This window comes from Suillus paluster (genome assembly GCF_016628075.1).
Source record: "Suillus paluster strain FC165 chromosome Unknown EDB91scaffold_3, whole genome shotgun sequence".
Taxonomy (NCBI): domain Eukaryota; kingdom Fungi; phylum Basidiomycota; class Agaricomycetes; order Boletales; family Suillaceae; genus Suillus; species Suillus paluster.
The window spans coordinates 1,227,564-1,254,880 of NW_024537563.1; the positions used below are offsets into that span (position 1 = coordinate 1,227,564).

A 27,317-nucleotide genomic window follows, 5' to 3' on the forward strand; every position below is an offset into this window, starting at 1 on the left:
ACCGGATTTCAGACTTCAAGGCTCTGCAAATGGCTTCTCTTGATCGTCGACTTCCCGATAATTAATCATCAGCAGATGGCCACGTTCACTGCGGCACGATGGCCTCGTAAATGAACTATTCAGGTTGATTGTCGCGTTCCTGTCCGAGTAGGTCTTGATGATTGGTCGACATTCAATCAGGGTGCTCATCCTTGCAGGACAGCACCCTAAATCTACCACAGCTCTGGTCATTTATTGAGCAAACTCCCAAATGCGATTTGGCCTATTTTGGCGGGCACAAATGTTTCAAAACATTCGCGCCGTCTTATCGATAGCAACAAATGCGTCCCTCATATTGTAGCCCTGTCTCTCTAGATCTAGGGTTACATAGTGCCACATCCGGCTCTTATAAAAGCGCGAGTGCGTAAGGCTGTTTTTTCCTTAGAACCCACAGTTCTCACCTGAGGGACAGTCAACATTAAGGTCGGTATGCCGTACACGCCACTGTCAAAGACTGAAAATTGTCCATAGCCTTGACCTTCCAGTGGGTAGCCGACCTTCGCGCGCTCGCGCATCGCGCTTCTTGTATGGGCGCTGAGGGATATCCGTTCAGGTAGGCTTCCGCTTGATGGTGTTCTTGTGTTTCTACATCAGCTTATGAGCGGTGCAGAATAATCTTCTTTTTTGACACCCTTCCCCGCCCCCACAAGAAACGGCGTATCGAGCGACCTAAGCACGGTTAAGCGCATGGCAGGGGGATCGATGGTTGACGTTCCCGGGGTTTCATGCCGCGAGCTCGTTTTCCATGAATCAAAATGCCAATTCTATGCTTTATGCCTATGCCCTGATTCGTATCGATATGCACATTCATAGCTGCCTACATTTACAGTTGTGTTGACCATGTCAAGCTCCACACATGCTCTGGCCCAGTACAAAACCTACGTAGCTTGTGTGTTGGTAACTTCAACGTAAATTAAAAGCAGATCAAAAGCACGTGGACGCGAGACCGAGCACGCACAAAGATGCCTGAGGTGCGCAACTTCACCTCAGCAGGGAACGTATAAGAAAAATATCATCATGCATACATAAAATTTTGACACCAGCAATTGAGCAGGCAAGTGATGTTTCTGACGACGCTCAGTAATCGATATACCAGTGACTGCAATGCCACATTCAAGTTGGGAGTCCCTACATTGCGACCAGGCTGGAACTTCTGGTCCGACAGGTCACCCGTCACTCATATATGGGCAACGTATTATTTTCTGAGCTGTGGTAGCACCCAGTGTGATCGGCTTTTCGGCGCCGTCCAGTCTTGAACAACTTCCAAAATGCACCATGCATGCATCATGCCTGATTTATCTTGTCCGGCAGTGGACACGAAAAAAACTGGCGAGATGGGCTCTTCATTGAGCTGCGTGGCACCATTCCCCGCCTTCATTACCGTGACTACCCCAGACGAATCCGCATGTAACACTGGCGATCCACCACGAAACTTGCTTGCCGTACGGCGCCAGAGTACCGAGACTTGGTCAGTTTGCGAATCTCAGGCTATTATGAATGGTATGTAAATCGGACTTAGGAACGCCGGACAACTACATAGGCTATTGATTAGTCCTGAGTACTGAGTCCTTTACTACGGGATCAGCGGCATGCATGTGGGAAGACTGTCACTTAAGTACAACTCACTGTGTTGCTTGCCAATTGCCCGCTGACTCTTGTCGCAACCCTTGCTGGCAACAGACCCGTCCTCGCCTTATAAAGCCAGACCAGTCCTGTGCCGACTCTTGTCCTGCCATCATGAGTGTCGAGAGGCGCACCAAGTCTATTGACCTCTCTCACCACCTTTCCGAGCTGTCCAAAGCTAGGATAACCTCTCCGTTGAAGGGGCTCCAGAAGTACTTATCACAGCCAGGCATTTTGGCCCTCGCAGGAGGTCAGGCCTTCTCGTCTTCACAAACTGATAATATCTTATTTGACTTAACAGGCCTGCCTAGTCCTGCATATTTCCCCGTCTCAGACGTTTCTGCCAACGTTTTGGTACCAGAGTCATTCGCTCTCGCTCCGACAGAGTCGTCTACCCCTTCTTCATGGCTATGGAAGTTATTCAGTAGCCACAATTCAACCAAAGAGAACACTCAGGGCATCACCATTCCCAAGTACCCTGCCATGGACGGGGATATCAACCTGGCAAGCTCTCTTCAATACGGCGCAGCTGTAGCACAGGGACAGTTGCAAGTTTTCTTGAAACATTTTATTTCTGAGGTCTATCGGCCAGCTTTTGAGGACTGGACGGTCCTTATTAACACTGGTAATACGGATGGGTGCGTCAGTTCGATTACGGTACAATCTTTGTTGTGATGTTAGTCATCTAGGTGGTTAAGAGCTGTCGCAACCCTGTGCAACCCTGGCGAGGGTGTACTGTGTGAAGAGTGGACTTATCCCTCTGCCATGGCATCGATGCTCCCTGCCAATATCAAGCCTGTACCTGTCGCCATGGATGGACTAGGCATGAAGAGCGATGCCCTCGAGAACTTACTGTCGCAATGGGACCCAGTTTCACGTCAGATGTCAAGGTGAGATAGACAAATATAGAGAGGTCCACCCCGTATTTGAACTTCCCTCCAGGCCTCATGTTATGTACATCGTGCCTGTTGGACAGAACCCAAGTGGCTCGGTAAGTACACGTCTTTTCCAGATCGGTCGGTGAAAGCATTCCTGATGGATGCAGACAATGAGTGTCGCTCGCAAGAAGCAGATTTATGATATCTGTGTCAAATATGGTCAGTACACTGTATTAAGAGGAATCAGCTAGCTAAATGAACTTGGCGCTTAGACGTGATAATTGTCGAAGACGATCCATATTATTTTCTTCAACTGGGAACGTACGTATTTAAAGACGACAGGTCCCCTGATGTAACGTCTTCTGGAAGACAGTCAGCCGACGAATCTAGACGATATGTTTCGACTTTGATCCCTAGCTTCTTGAAGTGTGGGCCCCCCATTTGTTCACGTTGTGCGTCTCACAATATGGTGTAGTTTTGACTACGAGGGACGTGTGATCCGTCTCGATACCTTCTCCAAGGTGAGTCATAGAATCTACATTTCAGTAAGCTCGTGAGGTCAAACGTCCATTTTGGCAGACCGTTGCTCCTGGTAGTCGACTAGGATGGTTCACGTGTAATCCTCTCTTTGCAGAGAGGTTGGAGAGGCATGGAGAAAAAACAACTCAGGCTCCATGCGGCTTTGGACAGGTATTCGCAATGTACCTCGTTGAGCGGTCGTGGTTGACATCGAATCTAAAGGCAGTGATCGCAAAGATTTTGATGCATTGGACCTATGATGGCTACATCCGCTGGCTCAGGGGTATGTAACTTCGTTCACTCATTGGAGTCATCAATGATGCGATTCCCGTCAGGTCTACGAACAGAATATCAGCAACGCCGTGATTTCTTCATCGATTGTCTCGCAGAGGAATTCCACTTGCAGGCGGTTCCTGCTATCGCAGGCGTCTGGCAGGATTGCATCGTGTATCGGGCTTCATCCAAGGTCAAGAAGAGCTCTAGTATCAGTGAAAAATACCCGGGCCGGAACCGCACGATGTTTAGCTTCGTGCCGCCAGCTGCAGGAATGTTCGTATGGGTAGGTCGGCGCTCAACCTGTTTGCTTGCGTCCATTCTAAGCTTCGCATGTCAGATGAAACTTCATCTCAACCAACATCCCTCGTTTACCCCGGGAGATGAAGATACCTTAGAAACGAAGTTATGGACCAAGTTAGCAGAGAATGGAGTGTTGTTTGGACCAGGGTGGATGTTCGCAGCCAATGCGATGAGCAAGGACTCTGACAGTACTGGCGCCGGCCACTTCCGCGTCAGTTTCAGCAACGCCGAGGTACGGGTTTCAAATGCACTGCACCCGAGCGCTTGCTAACAACTAGCTCCTGAAGTTCCCCGACCTCAAGAAAGCGGTCACTATTTATGGACGAGTCATCCGGGAGTTCTTTGAAGAGGAGAACCTTTAGTGCGGTATTGGCTGTGGGGACGCGTTCTGTCACACTACCTGTTCTTTGCTGTTCCCTATAGTGTATGTGTTCATCAGGTGCCCAGACATGATTCCGGACGTAGGTGGTAAATTGCTCAACTCGCTGTTGAGTCACCACGGTGAGAATGGATCAAGAGACCCTGGATTCAATGCCATGATCCTTGTTCTCAGCAAGTATACCCATCCATGGTGATCAAGCGATCGGTCTCTTCCGACCTCGACCTGCTTCACGTGCGATCCGAAAGCCCTAAGGTCGAATATCGTTCGTGGCTCCGTGCTTGGCCGTTTTTCGCTGATTCTCAATCCTCCCAGCTGGGCTGTCCCGTTCTCAATACCGAGCTATGTACGTTTCTTGTTAAGCATAACGAGGGTTACCTACAGACTGCGTCACTGGAAGTGTTCGGTTCGGCCATTTTGATGCTATATGTACAATGCCATCAGGTCGCCGCTTGCTCAACTTGAGCGCTCATTGACGGCATTTGGATTTCAAAGCTGTAAGTACCTCCTCCCTTGAATTCGGAAGATTGCTTCGATCTGCAGTAGCAGTATTCTAGATTGCACCAGTTTCGTCGCCGATCGTAAAATGATATACAGGATTGCTCATCCAGTGTGGATCCATCTCGTGAAAGGGGCGCAAGGAGATGGTATAACATGGTGTAAGCAGGTTTGAGTAGCGTCAAGCACTGAGTACCGATTCCTGAAACTGTCTTCCGTGAAGTGCTGAAACCGCCCGAATTCTCAATCAATGTTTGTTCACATGCCTGGAAGTCGAGGCCCAGTTACCACGATGAAAACACCGAGTGGCGAGCTGTGCACATATATCAGACACGAGGCGCCCTTTTAAATTGCATGGCGAACCCTGAACCCAGCCATTTTCACTGCCATGATCAGGACTTGCCCTATACCCAGGGTATGATGCTGTAAGATTCTTGGGATCGACTCTTCACAAGGATGTGTCCCATCGGTCCTCCATCGTGCCTTGTGGCTGCGGTGAATTCAAAGGCTTTGTGGCGCAAACCAGTGCCCTCGTTACCCATAACCACTGTGGGTAGTAGTTTCAATGAAATTCACTAGATGAAATCAGAAGATAATTCGGTGAAACTAAGAGCATTAAGAGCTGAAATAGAGGTGCTGATATTGCCGTTTTTTACTCTGAATTCGTACTCTGAAAGCATACTCTGAAAATATGCTGAAGTTATGCCAAAAGAAATGTCGCCTTGCTATGGCATATGTCACATGACATGATCAATTTCGTTTATTATAATTTGCAATGGGCAGGAATTGAACCCAGGACCGCAGACGTCACTCAATTATAAGTGCAGCATCATTACCACTCAGCCACAAGACTATACGTATAACTTCACAATAATAGCAATATATACCAAAACAATGTCACATGACAAAAATGCGAAAAATTCCACCCAAGTGACTGAGTCAGTCCATTCAATTATCACTACAACACTAGCTACTGTTCTATTTACTACCACATAAATTCCAAGTACAGTAGCTTGATATAATTGTAATTGCATTAATGATAAACTACTTTATTTCAGATCAACTGGGAAGTGATTAGTCTTGTAAGCCACGTACATACCATACTACGAAGAAGTGTTACAGCCATTTGCAGAATGCTAGGCCAAAAAATATTCACTACATTTATTCAGCAATAAGTCGGGACAACAAAATTTTAACTTCCGACAGACAATCTCAATCTACAACTTGGATGGGACGATACATGTCCAAGGAACGAAAACAAGTTGCTCTACAAATGAGCTTGCTAAATGTCAAAGACCCAACAATTCATCGTTACACTGGGATTAGTAAGCAGTCATTGTGATATCTTTGGAAGATGTATCGATATCTGATCGGAGAATAGAAGTTGAAATACCCCTGTGTATGTAGTGAATTTTTTTTGGCCTAGCGTTCTGCAAATGGCTGTAATGGTGCTTTGCAACTGAACGCCAAATAAATTACCATTATAGGAAGGCATGGGGTACTGGTTACAACACAAGCCCTGACCCATACAGAGCTGAATCTGATTCAGTAAATTTTCTACTGAAAGGATGGTGCTGAATCAAGGGTGATAAGCTGAAATTCAGAATCAGCACTCCAATGAAATTAACTGCATGCAGTTTCAGTGGAAGTTACTCTGAAACATTCAGCACCAGTGCATTTTCCAGTGATTTTCATTGGAACTACTATCTACAGTGTAACTCCATAACCAGCATAGAAAAGGCAGCGGGATGCGCAACATCTGCTGTCTGTCCCCGTCCTGTTCAATTGTTACAGATGCCTGTGAGTGTTTCATCCTAGGTTGTCACGGCAGCATATCCAACCATTCTTTAAGGCACACTTAATATCCAGGGATGAGTACCTGCTACTCGCTAAGGTCGCAGAGGAGGCAGAGCGTTATGAAGGTCCATCCATGCAACCATCACTGTACTGTAAAAATTGGACCATGGTATATGTACACTGGTAGTGTTCATAATGTCCTTAATCAGTATAATATAAATGATGGAAATTATCAATCCATGTACTGAAATGCACAGGAACCACATACTGCAGTCACTTTACCCTTGTATAATACATACAGCTGAGGTTGAAATATCCCTGTTCTACACAGGCCACCCCATGTGGGCCCATCAATGTATCTTTGTGTTACATACAGGTGGGCTGGTCTCAAGTATGTATCTGATACAAACAGGGGGCCCATAGTATGTGGTGTAGTAGATAAGTGTAGACTTTTCTATTGACTTTGGTAGGTAGTGTATAAAGTATGTACCTGATACCAACAGGTGGGCCGATAGTCCAAAGTGTGGACTTTGCTATTTCATTTGATAGGCAATATACAAGAGCTATATATATATGTATGATGGAAACAAGTGGGCCAAGTGGGCAGTGGTACTGATATATACAGATGGGCTGAGAGTGTTCATAGACTAGCTTCCATAATATACATGCCAAGACCACCTTGGTCAAAGGACATTTGGTCAAATATGATGGATGAGGGATTACCAGGAATCAATTCATAATATAAATGCCAAGACCACCCTATACACGCTAGTAGAACTAGCGGGGAAGTACGCTCAGCAAGTCGCGTAGAACAACACTGAGGTGTGATAACAAGACAGACAAGACTATATACCAGTGACTATGAGATTAGGTAATGATACCGGGAAAGGATGTGCGGAGAGTGTTTGTATGGTCAAGAAGCAAGAAGATGTGCGAGAAGACACAACACATGTGGTGTTGATGGTGATAATGTCAAGAAGGAAATAGATGATCTAAAGGTAAATCCCAACAAACCCCCTCACTGAGACACCAGTTGGAGGTTTTCTATGTGCTTCACAAAGAGAGGATGTGTGAGTGCCTTTGTGAGGATGTCGGCAATGTTCTTGTGGGGCGGCAGCCAGCACAGAAGAAAGATGCCCTTCTTGATCCACTCATGAATGAAGTGGTAGTGAATATTGATGTGCTTCGAGCGGATGTGGTTCTTGGCTTCCTTAGAGAGAGATATGGCGCCTGTATTGTCCATGTAAATGATGATAGGGAATGTCATTGGGATGTGAAGCTCTGTAATGAATGACTTTAGCCAAAGGCCTTCCTGCATGACATGGGTGACGGCCATGTACTCTACCTCCGTAGAAGAGAGAGCATGAGTGGTCTACTTTTTAGAGACATGCACAATCAGTCCTCTGGCAAAGAACCAGGCATACCCCGAGATAGAGAGCCTGTCTTCTGCACAACTCACCCAGTCCGCATCGCAATATGTGTGCAATCCTTCATCTGCCCTATCACCCCCAAAGTGTGCATGGAGATTCAGCATGCCACTGAGGTACCATAGAAGACGTTTGGCAGCGGCATAGTAGTGTGGGGTAGGCTGCGAGTTGTGTTGGGCCAAGGTGTTGACAGCAAAAGCGATGTCTGCTCTAGTGCAGACAGTTAGGTATAAGAGTTCACCCACAATTTTGCGATAGCATGTGGGGAGATTGGGGATGTCATCATAGGCGTCTGAGTCACAGCCAAAAGGGTGGTTGGCATCTAATGGAAGATGGACAGGGTTACAGTTGAGCAGGTTGTATTCGTCAAGTAGATAAGTGATGTATATACACGCTAGCAGAACTAGTGGGGAGAGACACTCAGCAAGTCACATAGAACAATACTAGATTGATAGGTACCTAGTGGGGAGAGACACTAGGGTACATGAGCAAGAGTGAGATACAAGTGAGAGAACATACACATTCAGCAAGTCGTGTAGAACAATACTGAGGTGTAACACAAGGCGGGCAAGACTATATACTGGTGACTATGTGATTAGATAGTGACACCGGGGAAAAGACGTGTGGAGAGTGTTCGTATGGTCAAGAAGCAAGAAGATGCCAAGAGCAATGCTACATGTGGTGTTGATGGTGATAAGGTCAAGAAGGAAAACAAAGAGTCTAAAAGGTAAAAGCCAACACACCCCCTCACCGAAACACCAATTGGAGATTTGTTACATGTTTCATGAAGATGGGACATGTGAGTGCCTTCGTCAAGATGTCGGCAGTGTTCTTGTGAGATGGGAGCCAGTATGGAAGGAAGACACCCTTTTTGATCCATTAGTGGATGAAGTGGTAGCGGATGTCAATGTGCTTTGAGCAGATGTGATTTTTGGCTTCTTCGGAGAGGGATATGGCCCCAGTGTTGTCCATGTAGATGACAATGGGGAGGGTTAAAGGGATGTGAAGCTCTGTGATAAACAACTTGAGCCAGAGGCCCTCCTACATGACATGGGTGATGGCCATATACTCTGCCTCTGTGGAGGAGAGAGCATGGGTGGTCTGTTTCTTCAACACGTGCATGATTAGTCCTTCTGTGAAGAACCAGGTGTACCCTGAAATGGAGAGTCTATCCTCTGCACAGCTTGCCCAGTCTGCATCGCAGAATGCGTGCAATCCCTCATCTGCTCTGTCACCTCTGAAGTGCGCACGAAGATTGATTGTTCCACTGAGATACCATAGGAGGTGTTTAGCGGCGGCATAATAGCATGGAGTTGGCTGTGAATTGTGTTGAGCTAGAGCATTGACGGCGAACACTATGTCTGCCCTAGTGCAGATGGTGAGATACAGGAGTTCCCCTACAATCTTCCGATAGTGAGTGGGGAGATTGGGGATGTCATTGTGGGTGTCTGAGTTGCAGCTGAAAGGATGATGTGCATCTAGAGGCAAGTGTACAGGGTTACAATCAAGTAAGTCATATTCGTCAAGCAAATAGGTAATATATTCCCCTTGGTGCATCCAGAGCTGACGGGTGATGCGATTGTGTTTGAACTGGATGCTGAGGAAGCGCTGGATGGGTCCAAGATCTTTGATCCCGAATCGTTGAGCGATGTGACCCTTGATGTGAAGGAGGAAGGATTTAGAGTTAGAAGTCCCCATCCCATCATCAACATGCCACCCAACGATGCAGTAGACCCGTTCACTAGAGCTGCCCTTGTCATATATGAAGACTGCATGATCAACGGCGCAACACATGAACCCAAGCTCTAGCATGACTGCATGAACCTGCTCATACCACTCCATGGCCGATTGCTTCAGGTTGTAGATGGTCCTGAGCATCTTCCAAACAAGAAGTGCCCAGTCGCCCTCCTCAAACCCCTTGGGTTGCCTCATATATATCTCCTCTTTCAGTACGCCCCATAGAAATGCATGTTGAGCATCAAACGTGTCCAGTTCCCAGTTGTTGTGACAGGCTAGGGCTGCAATGAATCTGATGGAAGCTGTCTTGATGACTGGAGCAAATGTTGCACCGTAATCGACACCTGGAACCTGTGAAAATCCCTGCACTACTAGACGTGCCTTCTCAACTGGTCCCCCCTTATTATCCTCCTTGAACTCCAATACCCAGTGGTTCCCGATGGCTTTGTGCCCTGCTGGAAGCTTCGTCAGTTTGTAGACGTTCATCTCCTTCATGGTTTGCAGTTTGGCCTTCATTGCTGCAAGCCAGCAGGTGTGATCTGGGCGTTTCATTGCCTCTTCATAAGTGGCTGGTGGGACGCTCATGTCATAGTCAGGGTTGTGTGGGTTCCTCCTGTGGTTGCTGCAGATGGTGATGTGAGCTTGCTCTTCAATTATGACATTCACCATGACTTCGGTGACATCTGGGTTAGGTTCAACATCCTCGATGGACTCATCTGCGATAGCATCAGGCACCCCCTCACGTGAGGCACCTGACACCCCCTCAACTAGTGCATGATCAGCATGCGCTCTGCGAAGAGACAACAAATGTGCTTTGGAGGTGGCCAGCTCCTCTGCATACAGTTGTCCTGCCTTGGTGGGTACCCATACACAGGACGAGCATCACTGCTCGGGAGGAGGTTGAGGAGAGGGTGCTGTGGGAGGAGACGCAGTTGCATGGATGGTAGTTGTAGGAATGGAAGAGGATGATTGCAGAGGTTCATTCACATCGCTATCTGAGTCCAAACTGGAAGAGTGAGAGACTGATGGAAAATTTTCATCGAAGTGGACATCCTGTGCAGTGAAGAAGGTTCCTGTGTCCCTGTCACAAAGATGATAGCCCTTGGTGCCTTCAGGGTAACCCATGAAGTATGCGTTGTGAGAGTGAGGGCCGAGCTTCACTTGCAATTCAGCTGGGACATGTGCAAAGCAATGAGCGCCCCAGACGCGAAGGTGACTAAGATTGGGCTTGTGTCCATTGACAACCTCGTAAGGCGTGACACCCGATGGTAAAGTGGAAGACTCTGTCCTGTTCCAGAGATAACAGACAGTGAGGGCTGCCTCACCCCAGAGAGTTGGGGGAAGATTAGCGGTTTCTAGCAACACAAAGAGCCAACCCTCAATGGTGTGAATTGCCTGCTCTGCCTTACCATTCTGCTGGTGAGTGTATGGAGCAGAAAGCTGACATTCAATCCCTGCTGACTTGAGAGCCTGCATGAATGCCGCACTAATGAACTCCCCTCCATTGTCAGAGTGAAACACTTTGACGCTGTGACCCAAATGATTCTCCCAGCGTTTGCGCATGATTACCCATGCTTCCAGTGCTTGGTCCTTGGTTGCGAGCAGTTGGAGGTTGAGGAAGTTGCTATGGTCGTCTAGGAATATGATGAAGTGATGCTTGCCGTGTGGTGTACCGACTGGGAAGGGACCACAAAGGTCAGAGTGGATAAGGTCAAGGAGGTTAGCTGTGTGGGGTGCGGTGGACGTGGGGTAGGGTTTGTGTGGGTGTTTGCCCATGATGCAAGGTTCACATGTATGAAGCGGGTGGGCTGTGTCAACTTTGGTGCCTGTGGCAAAATGGGGAAGGTGTTTCACAGCGTCTCCACCTGGATGACCTAAGCGTGCATGCCAGAGATCCCAGGACAAAGGTACCTTGGCGAAAGCTGATATCTCGAGATGGGGTGATGGCTCAGAGGGCGGGATGAGCCTTAGATCAAGGGATACAAGGTTCCCCCGCAGGGGCACATCTCCAAGTGCATTGTTACGAAATACAAGTTGGCAGCGAGGTGGAGAGGGCTTGAAGTTGCACTCCCATCCCTTGTTTAGCATCTGACCAACGGACATGAGATTGATCAATGTGCCCAGTGCGTGCAAGCAGTCACTTCACCGAATGCACTGTATGTGGTTCCCAACAATGAGATCTGCAACACAATCACCATGTCCTGACATTGGCAAGGTGCCATGATTTGCAGTTTTAACAGTGACATTTGCACCAGCATTGAAAGTCCAGAAGAACTCCCTGCATGTGATAAGAGTTGAGGTTGTGCCAGAATCAAGGATAGTGGATAGCGTCTGGCTTGCTATGCAAGCCATGTCCTCATTTGTTGGCACGCAGCTAGGGTCTAGCTCCTCAATGAGAGTGCAAGACCAGTTGCGAGTGTGGGTGGGTGCCAGCACAAGAGCTGTCGTCTCAGATGTGGAGGAAGAGGTAGGTGTGCTAGCAATGGTAGTGGACTTGGTTTCCATTGCAGTTGCAGCTACGTCCTTTCTCTTACTGCCTCACTCACCCCATTGTTGGCCCTATGGTGCCTTACCCTCCATTCCCCCACCAGGCTGCATACAATGCTCCCGATCATGCATCAGAGATTGAGGGAGCCTGTTGTAAGCCGGATTGTCGCAAGCCACCCCCTTGGGGTTTTGCTTGTGGATCTGGATCCCATTCGTGGGGTTCACCTTCCACTCGGATGAGGGGGCCAAGACCGTATTAGCATACTCTGAACCTGGTCGTGCCAGTTTCTGTTGGCCTCGTTGGCGGTTTGCCTCTTCCAAAAATGCAGCAGTGACATCCTCAAATGTGACAGGAGGAAGTGTGGTGGTTGTGGACATCGTGCTGGAAGTGGGAGGCTTGTAGAGCCCGAGTGTGAGACTGTGAAATATGACTCACTGTGGGGTTTCTGGCAGCTCATGTAAGAGCATCCAGACTGCCTCTGAGTCACTGAAGGCGATTCCCATCTCTGCGAACCTGCATTGACCATTCTCGAAGACACTGATATACTGTGATGTGTCATTGGCATCTTTGAGTTGTTCTGAAAATAGTTGGTTGCGAAGTTTGAATTGGGAGGTGACATTGAGTCTGCCGAAGCGTTTTGATAATGTGTCCCACTGCTGACGAGCCATTAGCTTTTCGCTGAGCATGTTTTGGACGATGGGGGAGAGGCGTCTGCCAATGATTGCTTTTGCTTGGGCATCCTCTTTTACCCAATCTTTCATGGAGGTGAGTTCAGCGCTCGTAGGCTGTCCAGCCGTGGCTACTGTGGGCATGACACTGGCCATTTCAGCGATATCATTGGGGTCGGTACCATTACTACAATGGTTCCAGAGTCCTTCCCCGGCTAAGGCTAGTTCAACTGACCTTCGCCAGCTGGGGTAGATGTTGGCACCTGTCAGTTCAACAATGTGATTGAATTTCTCCATACTTGGAGAATAACGGAGTGAAGGACTCGTGAGGGTTCATGATAAGGTTCAGCTGTTAGATAAATCGGAGTAGAGTTCTGTGAGTTTATTCGCGTCTCGTATGGGTCTGAGCTCATCTAGAGCTCAGGGCTCATAACCTATACACGCTAGCAGAACTAGCGGGGAGAGACACTCAGCAAGTCACATAGAACAATACTAGATTGATAGGTACCTAGTGGGGAGAGACACTAGGGTACATGAGCAAGAGTGAGATACAAGTGAGAGAACATACACACCTCAGCAAGTCACGTAGAACAATACTGAGGTGTAACACAAGGTGGGCAAGACTATATACTGGTGACTATGTGATTAGATAGTGACACTGGGGAAAAGACATGCAGAGAGTGTTCGTATGGTCAAGAAGTGAGAAGATGCCAAGAGTGTGGTGTTGATGGTGATAAGGTCAAGAAGGAAAACGAAGAGTCTAAAAGATAAAAGCCAACAATGTATTCCCCTTGATGCATCCGGAGTTGATGAGTTGCACGGTTGCATTTGAACTGAATGCCGAGGAAGTGTTGGATGGGTCCAAGATCTTTGATTCCAAAGCGCTGGGCAATGCAGCCCTTGACATGCAGAAGAAATGCTTTGGAATTAGAGGTCCCCATGCCGTCGTTGACATGCCAGCCCACAATGCAGTAGATGCGACTGTTGGAATTGCCCTTATCATATATGAAGATGGCGTGATCAACCACACAATGTGTAAACCCGAGTTCGATCATGATGGCATGGACCTGTTTGTACTACTCCATGGCTGACTGTTTCAGGCCATAGATGGTCCGAAGCATCAGCCAGACCATCTATACCCAGTTGCCCTCCTTGAAACCCTTGGGCTGCCTCATGTATATCTCTTCTTTGAGGACGCCCCAGAGGAATGCATGCCTTGCATCGAAGGTATCCAGTTCCCAGTTGTTGCGACAAGCTAATGCTGCCATGAATCTGACGGATGCTGTCTTGATGACGGGGGCGAAGGTGGCTCCGTAGTTGATATCTGGAATCTGAGAAAACCCTTGAGCTACCAACTGTGCCTTCTGAACCAGCCCCCCTTATTATCTTCCTTGAATTCCAGTACCCAGCGGTTACCAATGGCCTTCTGCCCTTCTGGAAGCGCCGTCAGTCTGTATACACTCATCCTGTTCATTGTCTGTAACTCTGTCTTCATTGCAGCATGCCATAGAGCATGGTCTGAGCGTTTCATGGCCTCTTCATAGGTGGCTGGTTGGATGCACATGTTGTAGTTGGGATTGGATGGATTGTGTCTCTGATTACTCTGGATTGTAATATTTGCCTGCTCTTCAATGACCAGGTTGGCCATAACTTCTGATACATCAACATTTGGCTCTATGTTCTCGATAGACACTCCTGGAACAGTGTCTGCATTCACTCCCTCGCATGAGTCACCTGGCACCCCCTCACATAGTGCATTGTCCCAAAGGGACAGCAGATGCGCTTTGGAGGCAGCAAGCTCCTCTGCGTATGCCTGGCCTGCCATGGTAGGGACGCACATGCAGGAAGATCAGCATGGTTCGGAGGGAGATGCTGTGGGAGGGATTACTGCAATTGAGGAAGGAGAGGACGGTAAGTGGATGGGGTCATTCATGGGGTGGGTGTCTTCATTTTCGCTCCCAAAGTCAGAGCCAAGAGAAATGGATCGGAATCATGAAGGTGATAACCCTTTGTTCCATCAGCTTAGCCCATAAAGTAAGCAGGGCGAGAGTGAGGACTAAGTTTCACCTGCAACACAGTGAGAACACGAGCAAAACAATGAGCACCCCACACATGAAGGTGAGTGAGGTTAGGTTTGTGGCCGTTCACAGCTTCGTAGGGCATGATGCCTGGTGGCAAAGTGGAGGATTTGCTCCGGTTCCACAGGTAGCAGACTGTGAGGGCAGCTTCACCCCACAGGTTCAACAGAAGGTCCTCTGTCTCTAACATGGTGAAGAGTCATCCCTCAATGGTTCGGATAGCACATTCTGCCTTCCTGTTTTGCTGGTGAGCATATGGGGCAGACAACTGGCGCTTGATGCCTGTGGACATCAGAGCCTGCGTGAACACAGCACCAATGAACTCTCCTCCATTATCTGAATGAAAGACTTTGACACTGTGACCAGAATGATTTTCCCAATGCTTATGCACAATTTCCCAGGCTTCCAGAGCTTGGTCCTTGGTCATGAGAAGCTGGAGGCTCAAGAGATTGGTGTGGTCGTTGAGAAAAATGACAAAATGGTGTTTTCTGTGTGGTGTACCAACAGGGAAGGGGCCACAGAGGTCAGAGTGGATGAGGTTGAGGATGTGTGCTCGAGGTGTGTCAGATGAGGGATAAGGCTTACATGGGTGTTTGGCCATGATGCATGGTTCACACGTGTGAAGCAGGTAAGCTGTGTCCACCTTAGCGCCTGTGGCAAAAAGAGGAAGACATTTCACAGCCTCTCCACCCAGGTGGCCTAGGCGTGCATGCCATAAGTCCTAGGACAATGGTACCTTGGCAAATGCTGAGATCTCAAGATGGGGTGATGGCTCTGAGGGTAGATTGAACCACAAGTCAAGGAAGATGAGGTTCCCCACTAAGGGGATGTCACCAAGTGTGTCGTCACAGAAGATGAGTTGACAATGGTGTGGGGAATGCTCTCACTGTAGGCATAAACCCTGTCCTTTCCACATTGTCTCACATCAGTTCTGCATATTCCACATTTCCTGCGCATCGTCTGATGGGTTCTTGTTATGACCGACGTCCAACAATAATGTTGAAGGTGAGTGCACAACCACTAGGACTCGGTCAGAGATGATAACGAGCAACAGGATAGATTGAGCGTTTAAACATCTAGGTCACTACTACAGTAGGAAACGAAGAGGTTAAGTCTAAGGAGCACTTACGCTAACTACCCTACTCTTATACATAACATTAAGTAGGAGTCTGAAAGAAATCAGCCAATGAGAAAAGAGTCATACAATGCTGCGGATGACTGAGCATGACATCATGATATATAAGCAGATGAGTAAGATGGCAACTAAACAGAAACCCAAGTTCCGACCAGTTCTCCTTTGGGAAGCGAGATTGTTCTAGCCCGTGGAGTAGGTGAGCCAATTGGAGAAGCAACGGGTGACCTATGACGAGGAGTCATGTGACCGGCTCGGGTACTGGAAGTAGCTGAAGGAAAACCGAGAAATGAAAAATGGTTCGTATTAGGAATTCATGACATTACCCCCTTTCTAGGATGAGCGTCCTCGCGAATGTAAGATGGTTGTATATTTTTTTGTCTCCATTCGAGGAAGTCAGGGGTCGTCAGAATTGAAGCAGAGATTTGCGCCGATTTAACCGCATTTGGGTTTTCTGCATAAAAGTCGGCTACAATGAGCGGCGCGTTCTTCACATCTTCTTCTGACTGCCATGTTGCTTCTTCTACTGCATATCCTTTCCATTTTACTAAATACTGCAACTTGCGCCTGTATAGGCAGCTTTGCAATATTTGCTCTGCTTCATATTCTGGGACTTGATCAACAATATCCGGCGGTGGACACGTTAGAGGTGGGCGATCGACGAGTTGAGAGGTTTGATGTGGGGTGAGTAACGACACATGGAAAACTGGATGGACGCGATATTTAACCGGGAGCTTCAACTTGTAGTTTAGCTCGCCAGTCTTCTCTTCGATTTCGAATGGTCCCAGACGGCAGTCGGACAATTTTTGGCTCGGATGGCATTGTTTGATGTTTGTCGTGTCTAACCATACCTTGTCGCCTGGTTTGAATTCTGGTGCGTCTTTTACTTTATGATCATAAAAGTGCTTCATTTGATCATTCGCTATTTCCAGCATTGCCTTCGTCTCTTCTTGTGCCTCCTTCATCTCAGCTACTCTCTGGTCAGCATGGGGAATCGTGTTGGAAGAATTAGGGGAAATCGTAAACTCGGGATTATATCTGTAGACACATTTGAATGGGGAATGTCCAGTGATGGTTACTGAGTTGTTATGCGTGAATTCAGCAATTGGAAGCCAAGAAACCCAATCATTCTGACGGTAGGATGTGAAGAGTCGGAGGTACTGTTTGACTTCTTGATTGACTCGTTCCGTCTGTCCGTCAGTCTGTGGATGATATGCTGTTGACATGGACCACTTGGTTCCTAGTCGTTTCGAAACTTCCTGCATGAACTTGGACACAAACTGTGTTCCCCCATCCGAGATCACTTTCTTTGGTGTCCCATGTAACTTCCATACGTGATTGAGAAATAAGTCCGCGACTCCCTTAGAATCAACATCCTTGGTGGTCGGAGCAAGATGTGCTTGCTTTGTGAAACGATCAACGACTACCAAGATACTGTCTTTGCCCTGGGAGATGGGTAGATCGGTGATGAGGTCACAGCTAATGGTTTGCCATGGCCCTTCTGGAACCTCATTCGGCTTCAAAGGTCCGTAGGGTTTTGACGGTAGCACCTTCATCTGCTTGCATCAATCACATCCATCTACGTAGTCATTGACCCATTTCTGCATCTGGGGCCACCAATAGTTCCGCGAGACAAGTTCAAGAGTCTTGGCACGTCCCATGTGTCCTGCTGCAGGCGAGTCATGGAAGATCTCTAGCACTGAGCGACGAATTTCCTTATTCTTGGGAACGTAAACCAATCCTCAGAACAAAATGAGTCCATCCTCCGTGTTCCACTCTTCCAATCCTCTTCTCAACTGCACAGGGGCTTTCTTCAGAGTTTCGATAGCATTTCGGACTTCTGGATCCAAATCAGTGCAGTTTCTGATACGCTTCAACAGCGAATGCTCTCCTTCTATCAGAATCTGACCTCTTTTTGCGGCTTTGATATGAAAAAACTCAGGTTTCAAAAGCACGCGATTGGAATTGTCGTTTTCTACCCCCCCTCTGTGGTCTGGCCTCCTGGACAGAGCATCGGCAGTGTCATTAACCTTTCCCGGTTTGTGATGCAGAGTGAAGTTGTACTCTGCAAGGAACAAGGACCATCTTGCCTGTCTGCGAGTTAACTTCTGGCTTGTCATGAAGTACTCAAGGTTTTGATGGTCTGTCCAGATCTCTACCGGATGAGGTGCGCCCTGCACATAATGCCTCCACTCTTCCAATGTGCGGATGATGGCTAAAAGTTCTTTGTCATGAATGTCGTAATTACGCTCTGCATCTTGCATCAATTTGCTGAAAAATGCCACTGGGTGCCATAGTCCGTCTTCTTCCAACTGAGAAAGTACACCACCAGTAGCGTAGTCAGATGCGTCGCTCTCTATCTTTTGTTTTTTATTCGCATCTGGCATGACTAGCACTGGTGCGGAAGTGAACCTGTCCTTCAGAGTTTTGAAAGCCTTCTTTTGCTTGTCCGTCCATTCCCATGGTACATCCTTTCTGATGAGTTCATTCATGGGTCTGGCAATGTTCGAGAAACCGAGAATGAATCGACGATAAAAGTTCACAAATCCCATGAATCGCTGAATGTCCTTGACACAGGTAGGAGTGGGCCATTCCTGAACTCCCTTAACCTTGACCAGATCCATAGAGACATGTCCATCCTTGACGATCAAACCGAGAAACTCCACTTCCTTCTTCTCAAAAGAACACTTCTCCGGTTTGAGATAGAGATCATTGTCCTGCAACCTTTGTAATACCTTGCACACCACCTTCCGATGTTTCTCTACATCATTGTTGGTGAAGACCAAGATGTCGTTGATGTAGACTACAACAACCTTGCCTTCCTTTAGATCTTGGAAGATTTGGACCATCATAGTTTGGAAGGTAGCTGGAGAGTTCGTCATGCTGAAGTACATTACGACTGGTTCGTGATGTCCGAAAGGAGTTTTGAAGGTGGCCTTCCACTGGTCTCCTTCTCTCATTCTGATATTATTATAGCCCCATCAAATGTCCATTTTCGAAAAGAGCTTTGCACCGGAGAGACGATCAATAAGGTCCTGAGAGCGAGGGAGAGGGTATGCATTTCGGATGGTTTTCTCATTCAACCTCCGATAGTCCATGACAGGTCTGAGCTTTCCATCCTTCTTAGCAACAAAGAAGAAAGGAGCTGCTACTGGGGATTCGCTATCCCTCAGTCGTCCCAAATCATATTCCTGCTTTAACCACTTCTCACATGCGTCATTTTCGGCAGGGGACAGGGGATATGCTTTCGCATTGGGGGGAAGGTCAGTAGGATCCTTGAGGTCTACCTTGTGATCCCACTTCTTAGACTCGGGGAATCGAGTAGACTCTTCTTCGGAGAAGACCTTAAGATAGTCATGGAGCCAGTCCGGCACCATTTCTTCTACAGGCTTCTTTTCCTTCTTCTTCTCCTCCTGCTGCGCTAACTCTGATGCTACAGAGCTCTTGTACCTGATCCACACGTTCCGTGATGAATCCTCATCCTCAACTTCCTCAATCTGCACCTTCTGACCAACAGTAGTAGCAAGGTCTGATTGTTCTTCATCCTCAAGCCTGGCAGGTATAGTACCCACATGTCCGTGCATTTTAGAGCTGAAGCTGTTCGACTGAACCCGATGATGGATAGAGGCTTCCTCAATATCCTCACCTTCGTCATCTTCTGTCGGTATCAAATCAGGCAACACCAAAGGGATCAAAGAGTTCATGGCTTTTCTCTTCTTCGCCTTAGTCTTTTTGACCTTGACCTTGGCTTCTTGACATTTAACCGGGCAACGGTCTAATGCCACCTTCCCTGCATTCCAATCGATACTGGGATTGTGGAATCATAGCCAATCTATCCCAATGATGACATCATCGGATCCTAGGTCTGTGACCAGAAAGGCTACTTCTTCCTCATGATCCCCTATGGTGAGCTTCAAGTCTGTGTAATGCGTAATTGGTCCGGCGGAATTGTCCGTTTCGTCAATGTTACGGATCGACATTGGTCGAAACAACTGCTTAATCTCAACTTGATTTTTTTCTACGAATTTTTTGCTGAGGAAAAGGTTTGTTGCTCCACAATCCACTAGAGCATTGACAGCTGCTTTCTTGTGTTTCCCTTCCAATGTAACTGGCAAGTAGAAATGGTCTCGTTTATTCCCAGAACAAACTTCTGATACTTCTGCAAACATAATTGCCAAGTCACTGAGAATGGAAAAACGATTTCTTTGATCTAAGTCCACAGTCGACTTTGATCTCCCTAAAAACCCTTTTGTTCCTCTTTCTTCACTGGGTTGTACATACTGGAGAGGCAAATCCTCTCATTAACAATGCGGTTAATATCTTCCAGGGTGAGTGCTTTCACCGCTGGAACTTCTTCCACCTTGCCGGCGTGGACAGCTGGTCCTTTGCCCTTGGTGTTGAGTGGCTTTCCTGTGCAATTACAGGCCATATGCCCTTCTTCTCCGCAGCGATAGCATTTGAATGGTTGCCCCTGCGCGCGGGGTCTGCCTCCTGCTCTGGTTGCGTCAACGTCCATGGCGTTTCCTCCCTGAGACATGGTCTTAGGTGCTCCAGCTGGTGCGGGTGGAACAGCAGGGCCTCGCCAAGGTTGTCGCTGAGAGAAGCTCATCTTCCTCTCGTCGTCAAGCTCCTCGAGGTTCTGCCCGACTAGGAGCGCCTCCCTGATCAATCCCTCCAGGGTGTCTTTTCTGTTGGGGTGGATGTTAGCCAAGTAGTTTTTGACCCGTTGGTCTAAACCATGGCAGAGTTTGCGCATTAGTTCATAGTCGGAGAATTGACAGAAGGCGAGCTTCTGACGGAAAAGGGAGATATATTCTCCGACTGTACGATTGCCTTGTCGGAGAGATTCCAACTCTCTTGCTGCCTTCTCCTCCTTGTTGACGACGCTCCACATGACCTTCATGTCCTTGACAATGCTGTTATAGGACCCGGGTTGACCGCTGAGCGCCATAGGTGTGATACTCTCTGCCCACTTGGCTGCGGCTCCTTGACAGAAGGAAATGAGACAGGTACACTTTTGCTGCTCCGTTGCTCCAGGGTACCCTGTGAAATAGATTTTGAGCTGGGTAAGGAACATGTCGACGTCAATGGAATTCTTTTCTCCCGTAAAGTCCACGGGTTTTGCCATCTTCAGATCAGAGCCTGAAGTCCCAGATGTAGCGCCTGGGATCTTTGTTGTAGGCGAGGTCTCCAAAAGCGTGACCCTGTCTTCTGCGTCCCTCAATGAGCTCTCCAGATCTCTCACCCTCGTTTTTAGGTAGTCGATCTCGTCGTCTGCATGCACCAGCCCTGCTTGTAGTTCGTCGACCTCCTTCTGTAGACGGGTTATGAACTGCCTGGTGTACTCTCTTTCTGTTACGACAATGGCGTTGATTGCGTGCGAAATGTCCTGATGGGTGATGATACTCGACCCGGGCCCAGAGATGCCGAAGGGTGCAGAAGGGCCTGTGGTTGGGGTGGTGGATGATCCTGCAGATACTACTGGGCCTAACGGGTTTCTCCATCCTTGCAGGGCTGGAGAGTGGATTACTCCCCTTGGTGGAGTTGCTACTCTTGGTACAGCTGGGGGAGCGTCTGTCACTTCCGTATCCTCGGAAACGACGATCCCAGGCTCTCCTAGATTCTCAGACATGGAAGAATCTGCAAGAGGTATCCAAACAGGAAACAGAGTGAAGGAGCACTTCTCTAGCCGCGACTAAGCGGGATCTGTATGGCGGGGCAATGATGACAGAGGTGCGAAGCGCGTATAGCGGTTCGTCAACCTAAAAAGAACTCGAGAGGAGTTCGCGGAGACGTGGTGAACTTTGGGTCTGCTTTCAGCACCCTAGGTTCCTATCATAATGTATTTTAGGGTTATGAGACCCGCGAGTGCCGTTCTGTTACGTAAAAAGCAAGTATAGTAGCGTACAGTTGGCAGGGTTTTGGGCCGAACTGCAGATGTACGGAAACAGGACCTAAGGTCACTGATCCTTATGAACTGGCGGCTCGTGTAAGACGAGGGCCTGGTCCACTTCTACTTAAAAACTAACGTAAAGAAACTGAGATACTGAAACGCGTCGGGGAAATAATGAGTTGACAAAAAACGTGATCCACGAGAATATTCTCAAGCAGAACAGCACTGCAAAGTTTGTCGAGAACGGTGACGTCCAAGACAAAGTTCGAGTTGGAGTGGTAGAGTAGACTTAACCTAATGTTATGACCGACGTCCAACAATAATGTTGAAGGTGAGTGCACAACCACTAGGACTCGGTCAGAGATGATAATGAGCAACAGGATAGATTGAGCATTTAAACGTCTAGGTCACTACAACAGTAGGAAACGAAGAGGTTAAGTCTAAGGAGCACTTATGCTAACTACCCTACTCTTATACATAACATTAAGTAGGAGTCTGAAAGAAATCAGCCAATGAGAAAAGAGTCGTACAATGCTGCGGATGACTGAGCATGACATCATGATATATAAGCAGATGAGTAAGATGGCAACTAAACAGAAACCCAAGTTCCGACCGGTTCTCCTTTGGGAAGCGAGATTGTTCTAGCCCGTGGAGTAGGTGAGCCAATTGGAGAAGCAACGGGTGACCTATGACGAGGAGTCACATGACCGGCTCGGGTACTGGAAGTAGCCGAAGGAAAACCAAGAAATGAAAAATGGTTTGTATTAGGAATTCATGACAGTTCTGCATTCCCGCACATCCTTCGGAACACACCCACACTATCCAATATTCCTGCGCATCATTGGACAACCTTTGTATGTCCTGTCCCCATCCTTCCAGGTTCATTGGTACACTGTATCTCTCTTCCCATTGCTTCTAACGTTATCCAAATCACATTAACACATGCCCTTATGGCATGGACCCCTATTGCACAGTATTGCGCCCATGTGCACTGCCTGCCTTCACTTCTGCTTCCTGAGAATTTCCTACCTGTACCTCAGTGTTCCTTGAAAATAATGTTCCCTATAAGTAGTGGTACTCAGGGCTTGGGTGTTTTTTATCAAATCTCATCTCTTACCTTCCAACTTTTCTCCAACTTTTCCTTCACCTTACTAGAGGACTGCTTTGACTTATGCTCACTGTCAATCTAACCCTGTGATATACTTCCTTTGACTTGATCCACAAGTTCTGAAAAATCTGTACATTCCGCATTTTATCCATTTGAGTTCCGCTTCATTCCACTTGTTCCGCTTGAGTTCCGCTTGTTCCGCTTGTTCTGCAAAAATGCAGATCCTCATCCTACCTGCAGTAGGGTTGATTAGGGTCATTTAGACAGAGACTAGTACTCCCCAGTAGCAATCCCCTTTAGGGTTGAACATGCTTGTTCTCAAGTGAGGCAGCAGGCAGCAAAGACCCAACTTTGTAGTAGATCAATTTCTCGCTGCTACACTTGTTGTACCCACAATGGGGCAGAGAAGGCTTGAAGTTGTATACCCACCCCTTTTGCAACATCCGGCCTACTGACATCAAGTTGACCAGGGCGCCAGGGGCATGTAGGCAGTCACACAGCCAAATGCATTGTGTGCATTTGCCAACGGTGAGATCCGCAATGCAGTCCCCGCGTACTGAGGTAGGCAGCATCCTGTGATTCACAGTTTTCACAGTGACATTCATGCCGACATTGTAGGTCAAGAAGAACTCTCTGCTTGTGATGAGGGTAGAGGTTGTACTGGAGTCCAGAATGGTAGACAGAGTTTGACTGACAATGCAGGCAATATCGTTGTTTGAAGGCACACAGCTGGGATTGAGTTCTTTGATGACAGCGCAGGACCAGTCGCAATTATGAGCGGTGGCAACAGCAGACATCTCAGGAGTGGGAAGAGCAGAGGTGGATGGGGTCAGTGTCAAAGTAGGAGGTTTGGACTCGGTTGCGGTTGCTGCCACGTCCTTCCTTTTCCCACTTCTCTGTGCGCCCCATGGGGCCTTGGTCTCCATTCCACCCCCAGGCTGCATGCAGTGTTCTTGGTCATGTGTCATGGACCAAGGCAAGCCGGTGCAAGCGGGGTTATCACAAGGCACCCCCTTGAGGTTGTGCTTGTGTATCCTCACCCCACTTGTGGGGTTGACCTTCTGTTCGAATGAGGCAGCTGAGCCTGAGATGGTGTTGGCATACTCTGAACCCAGTCAGGCGAGTTTCTGCTGCCCACATTGACGGTTGGCTTCTTCTGAGAACACCGCTGCAACTTCTTTGAATGCGACAGGAGGAGGAGCAGTTGTTGATGTTGTGGTGGAGGAAGATGGTGCAGGTGCTTTGTAAAGCCCAAGTGTGAGACTACGAAACATGACCCACTGTGGGGTCTCTGGTAGCCCATGCAAGAGCATCCAGACGGCCTCACAATCTGTAAAGGCAATTCCCATCTCAGCGAACCTGCAACAACTGTTTTTGAAGACACTGATGTATTGTGATGTGTCATTGGCATCTTTGAGTCGTTCTGAAAACAGTTGGTCACGAAGTTTGAATTGGGAAGTGATATTGAGTCAGCCAAAGCATTTAGATAGTGCATCCCACTGCTGATGAGCTGTTAGCTTTTTGCCAAGCATGTTCTGGACAATGGGGGAAAGCTGTCTGCCAATGATTGCTTTTGCTTGGGCGTCTTCTTTCACCCAATCTTTCATAGAGGTGAGTTCAGCACTCATAGGCTGTGCAGGCGTGACTGCTGTGGGCATGACACTGGTGAATTCAGTGACATCATTGGGGTCGGCACCATTGCTGCAATGGTTCCAGAGTCCTTACCCGGCTAAGGCTAATTTGACAGCCCTTCGCCAGCTGGGATAGATGTCAGTGCCGGTCAGTTCAACAATGTGATTGAATTTACCCATACCCGAGGATAAAGGAGTCAGATGATCGTCAAGGTTCATGGGGGTTCAATCCATTAGAAGAACCTGAGTAGAGCTCTGTGAGTTTGTTTGCGTTCATATGGGTCTGAGCTCATTTTAGAGCTCAGGGCTCATAACCTATACATGCTAGTAGAACTAGCAGGGAAGTACACTCAGCAAGTCACATAGAACAATACTAGATTGATAAGTACCTAGCAGGGAAGTACATCAGTATAGGTAGATACATGCAAGTGAACATACACACCTCAGCAAGTTGTGTAGAACAATACTGGGGTGTGATAATGAGATGGACAAGACTATATACCGGTGACCATGAGATTAGGTAACAATACCAGGGAAAGGATGTGTGGAGAGTGTTCATATGGTCAAGAAGCAAGAAGACGTGTGAGAAGACACAACACATGTGGTGTTGATGGTGATAATGTCAAGAAGGAAATAGATGATCTAATGGTAAATCCCAACACACCCCAGTCAAAATACACTCAGTCAAATATGATGGATTGACTTGGACTCCATGTTCAGAATTGTCTTGGTTTGACAACTGAGTATTTCCCCTGGGTCTTTTTGAGTGTGCCATGAGCAGACTTTGGATGGGTGAGTAGTGCAAGGTTATTCATTTTTTTGGGGACCAAACTCTAGATATTATTTTTGACCCCAGGGTCAGACTCAAGCTTGAAAAAGGAGTTGATTGCACTATTTTTCGAGATTTTAGGTGCTAGTTTGAGGTACCAGCCAAATTTTGGGGTCTGAGTGACCACAACATTGTGATTGGTAGCTTGAATTGCACTTTGTACATCTGTAAATAGTCTAATTATATGTAATGTGTTGTTATCCAGGTGTTTCAGAAGGCTGTGGAAAGGTTAACCATACTTGTCAATTTTGCTTGTCCCCAACTGTAGTAGTCAAAGATTAGCTCAGTGCACTTCATGACAAGCATATTCATTCAACAAGGTACAAGGTGAATGTCAGCTCCAATACAACCTGTGATAGTCATAATTCTGTCATAGTCATGGTCAGGTGGTAGTAGTGGTCCAATAAAGTCAATTGTAATACAGTTGTGACACTTATCTGGGGATGGTAGAGGGTGTAGTGGTCCAGTGTTAGATACTGTGCTTGGATGGACAAGCAGAGGGGTCAGGGCTTGGCTTCAGCTCTTGTGCTGCACCCTTAGCCAAGTATGTGCCCTGAATTTGGAGTGGAGCTGATGCTGTCCAACGATAGGACAAGGGGACTGCTTTGGTCCACTTGAGGGTCAGGGAAGTAAAGGCTACTAGTGGTGGGCCAACTGGTAAGTGGGCAGATGAGGCGGAGAAAGCAAGTTGGAAGTGGAAAGGATCAAGGGGATTGGAGGCAAGGATTATTAGACGGAGGGGACAAGAGGTAAAGACTCAGAGCATGGTGTGAGGAGTGTCCTCACTGTAGGCCTATATCCCCACTATTCCCCATACTTGTCTGACAGCTCTACTCACATTCCAAGGTCTACCAAAGTGACATGAAGCATAGTTGAGGGACAAATATATGGATGTGATCTTGGTGCTGAAGAGTGAGAATCTGTTGAGGAAGAAGATGATGAGTAATATGGAGATGGTTGTGGGCTTGGTGGGGTGCTTGGTGGTGGAGTATCTGGGGGGGGTTATGAGTGGGGAAGAGGAAGGGGAAATGTGTTCTGTTGAGCTGTTGTTATGACCAGAGTTCACCGAATGGCAAAGTCTGACAACAACCACTAGGACTCGGTCAAGGATGATGAGAACGGATAGTATTGAGCGTGAACGTCTAGGCCTACTACAACAGTAGAGAACAAAGAGGTTAAGTCTAAGGAGTACTTATGCTAACTAACCTACTAATATACATAACATTGAATAGGAGTCTGAAAGAAATCAGCCAATGAGAAAAGAGTCGTACAATACTGCGGATGACTAAGTATGACATCATGATATATAAGCAAATGAGTAAGATGGCAACTAAACAGAAACCCAAGTTCCGACCGGTTCTTCTTTGGGAAGCAAGATTGTTCTAGCCCGTGGAGTAGGGGAGCCAATCGGAGAAACCATGGGTGATATGTGAAGAGGTGAAGGTGTGACAGGGTGAGAAGTCACGTGACCGGTTCAGGTACTGGAAGTAGCCGAAGGAAAACTGAGAAATGAAAAATGGTTCGTATTAGGAATTCATGACATTACCCCCTTTCTAGGATGAGCGTCCTCGTGAATGTAAGATGGTCATATATTTTTCTGTCTCCATTCGAGGAAGTCAGGGGTCATCAGAATTGAAGCGGAGATTCGCGCCAATTTAACCGCATTTGGGTTCTCTGCATAAAAGTCGGCTACAATGAGTGGTGCATTCTTCACATCTTCCTCTGACTGCCATGTTGCTTCTTCTACTGCATATCCTTTCCATTTTACTAAATACTGCAACTTGCGTCTGTATAGGCGGCTTTGCAATATTTGCTCTGCTTCATATTCTGGGACTTGGTCAACAATCTCCGGCGGTGGACGCGTTTGCGGCGGGCAATCGACGAGTTGAGATGGTTTGATGCGGGGTGAGTAGCGATACATGGAAGACTGGGTGAATGCGATATTTAACGGGGAGTTTCAACTTGTAGTTTAACTCGCCAGTCTTCTCTTCGATTTTGAATGGTCCCAGACAGCGGT

General features: G+C 47.6%; 2 protein-coding genes across 2 annotated transcripts; one reads left to right on the plus strand and one right to left on the minus strand.

Annotated features, from left to right (window-relative positions):
* Positions 1 to 1,776: 1,776 nt before the first annotated feature.
* Positions 1,777 to 3,997, plus strand: EDB91DRAFT_1043617 (pyridoxal phosphate-dependent transferase; the record flags this gene model as incomplete). Its single annotated transcript, XM_041313072.1, has 12 exons — positions 1,777 to 1,912; positions 1,964 to 2,300; positions 2,352 to 2,552; positions 2,605 to 2,653; positions 2,708 to 2,759; positions 2,813 to 2,966; positions 3,016 to 3,061; positions 3,120 to 3,230; positions 3,282 to 3,342; positions 3,395 to 3,618; positions 3,673 to 3,867; positions 3,923 to 3,997. 12 exons carry the CDS (start codon positions 1,777 to 1,779, stop codon positions 3,995 to 3,997), a joined length of 1,641 nt encoding a protein of 546 aa, XP_041183327.1.
* Positions 3,998 to 24,309: 20,312 nt separating this feature from the next.
* EDB91DRAFT_1077651 (uncharacterized protein) lies at positions 24,310 to 24,690 on the minus strand (the record flags this gene model as incomplete). Its single annotated transcript, XM_041314942.1, has 2 exons — positions 24,310 to 24,541; positions 24,566 to 24,690. 2 exons carry the CDS (start codon positions 24,688 to 24,690, stop codon positions 24,310 to 24,312), a joined length of 357 nt encoding a protein of 118 aa, XP_041183328.1.
* Positions 24,691 to 27,317: the final 2,627 nt, after the last annotated feature.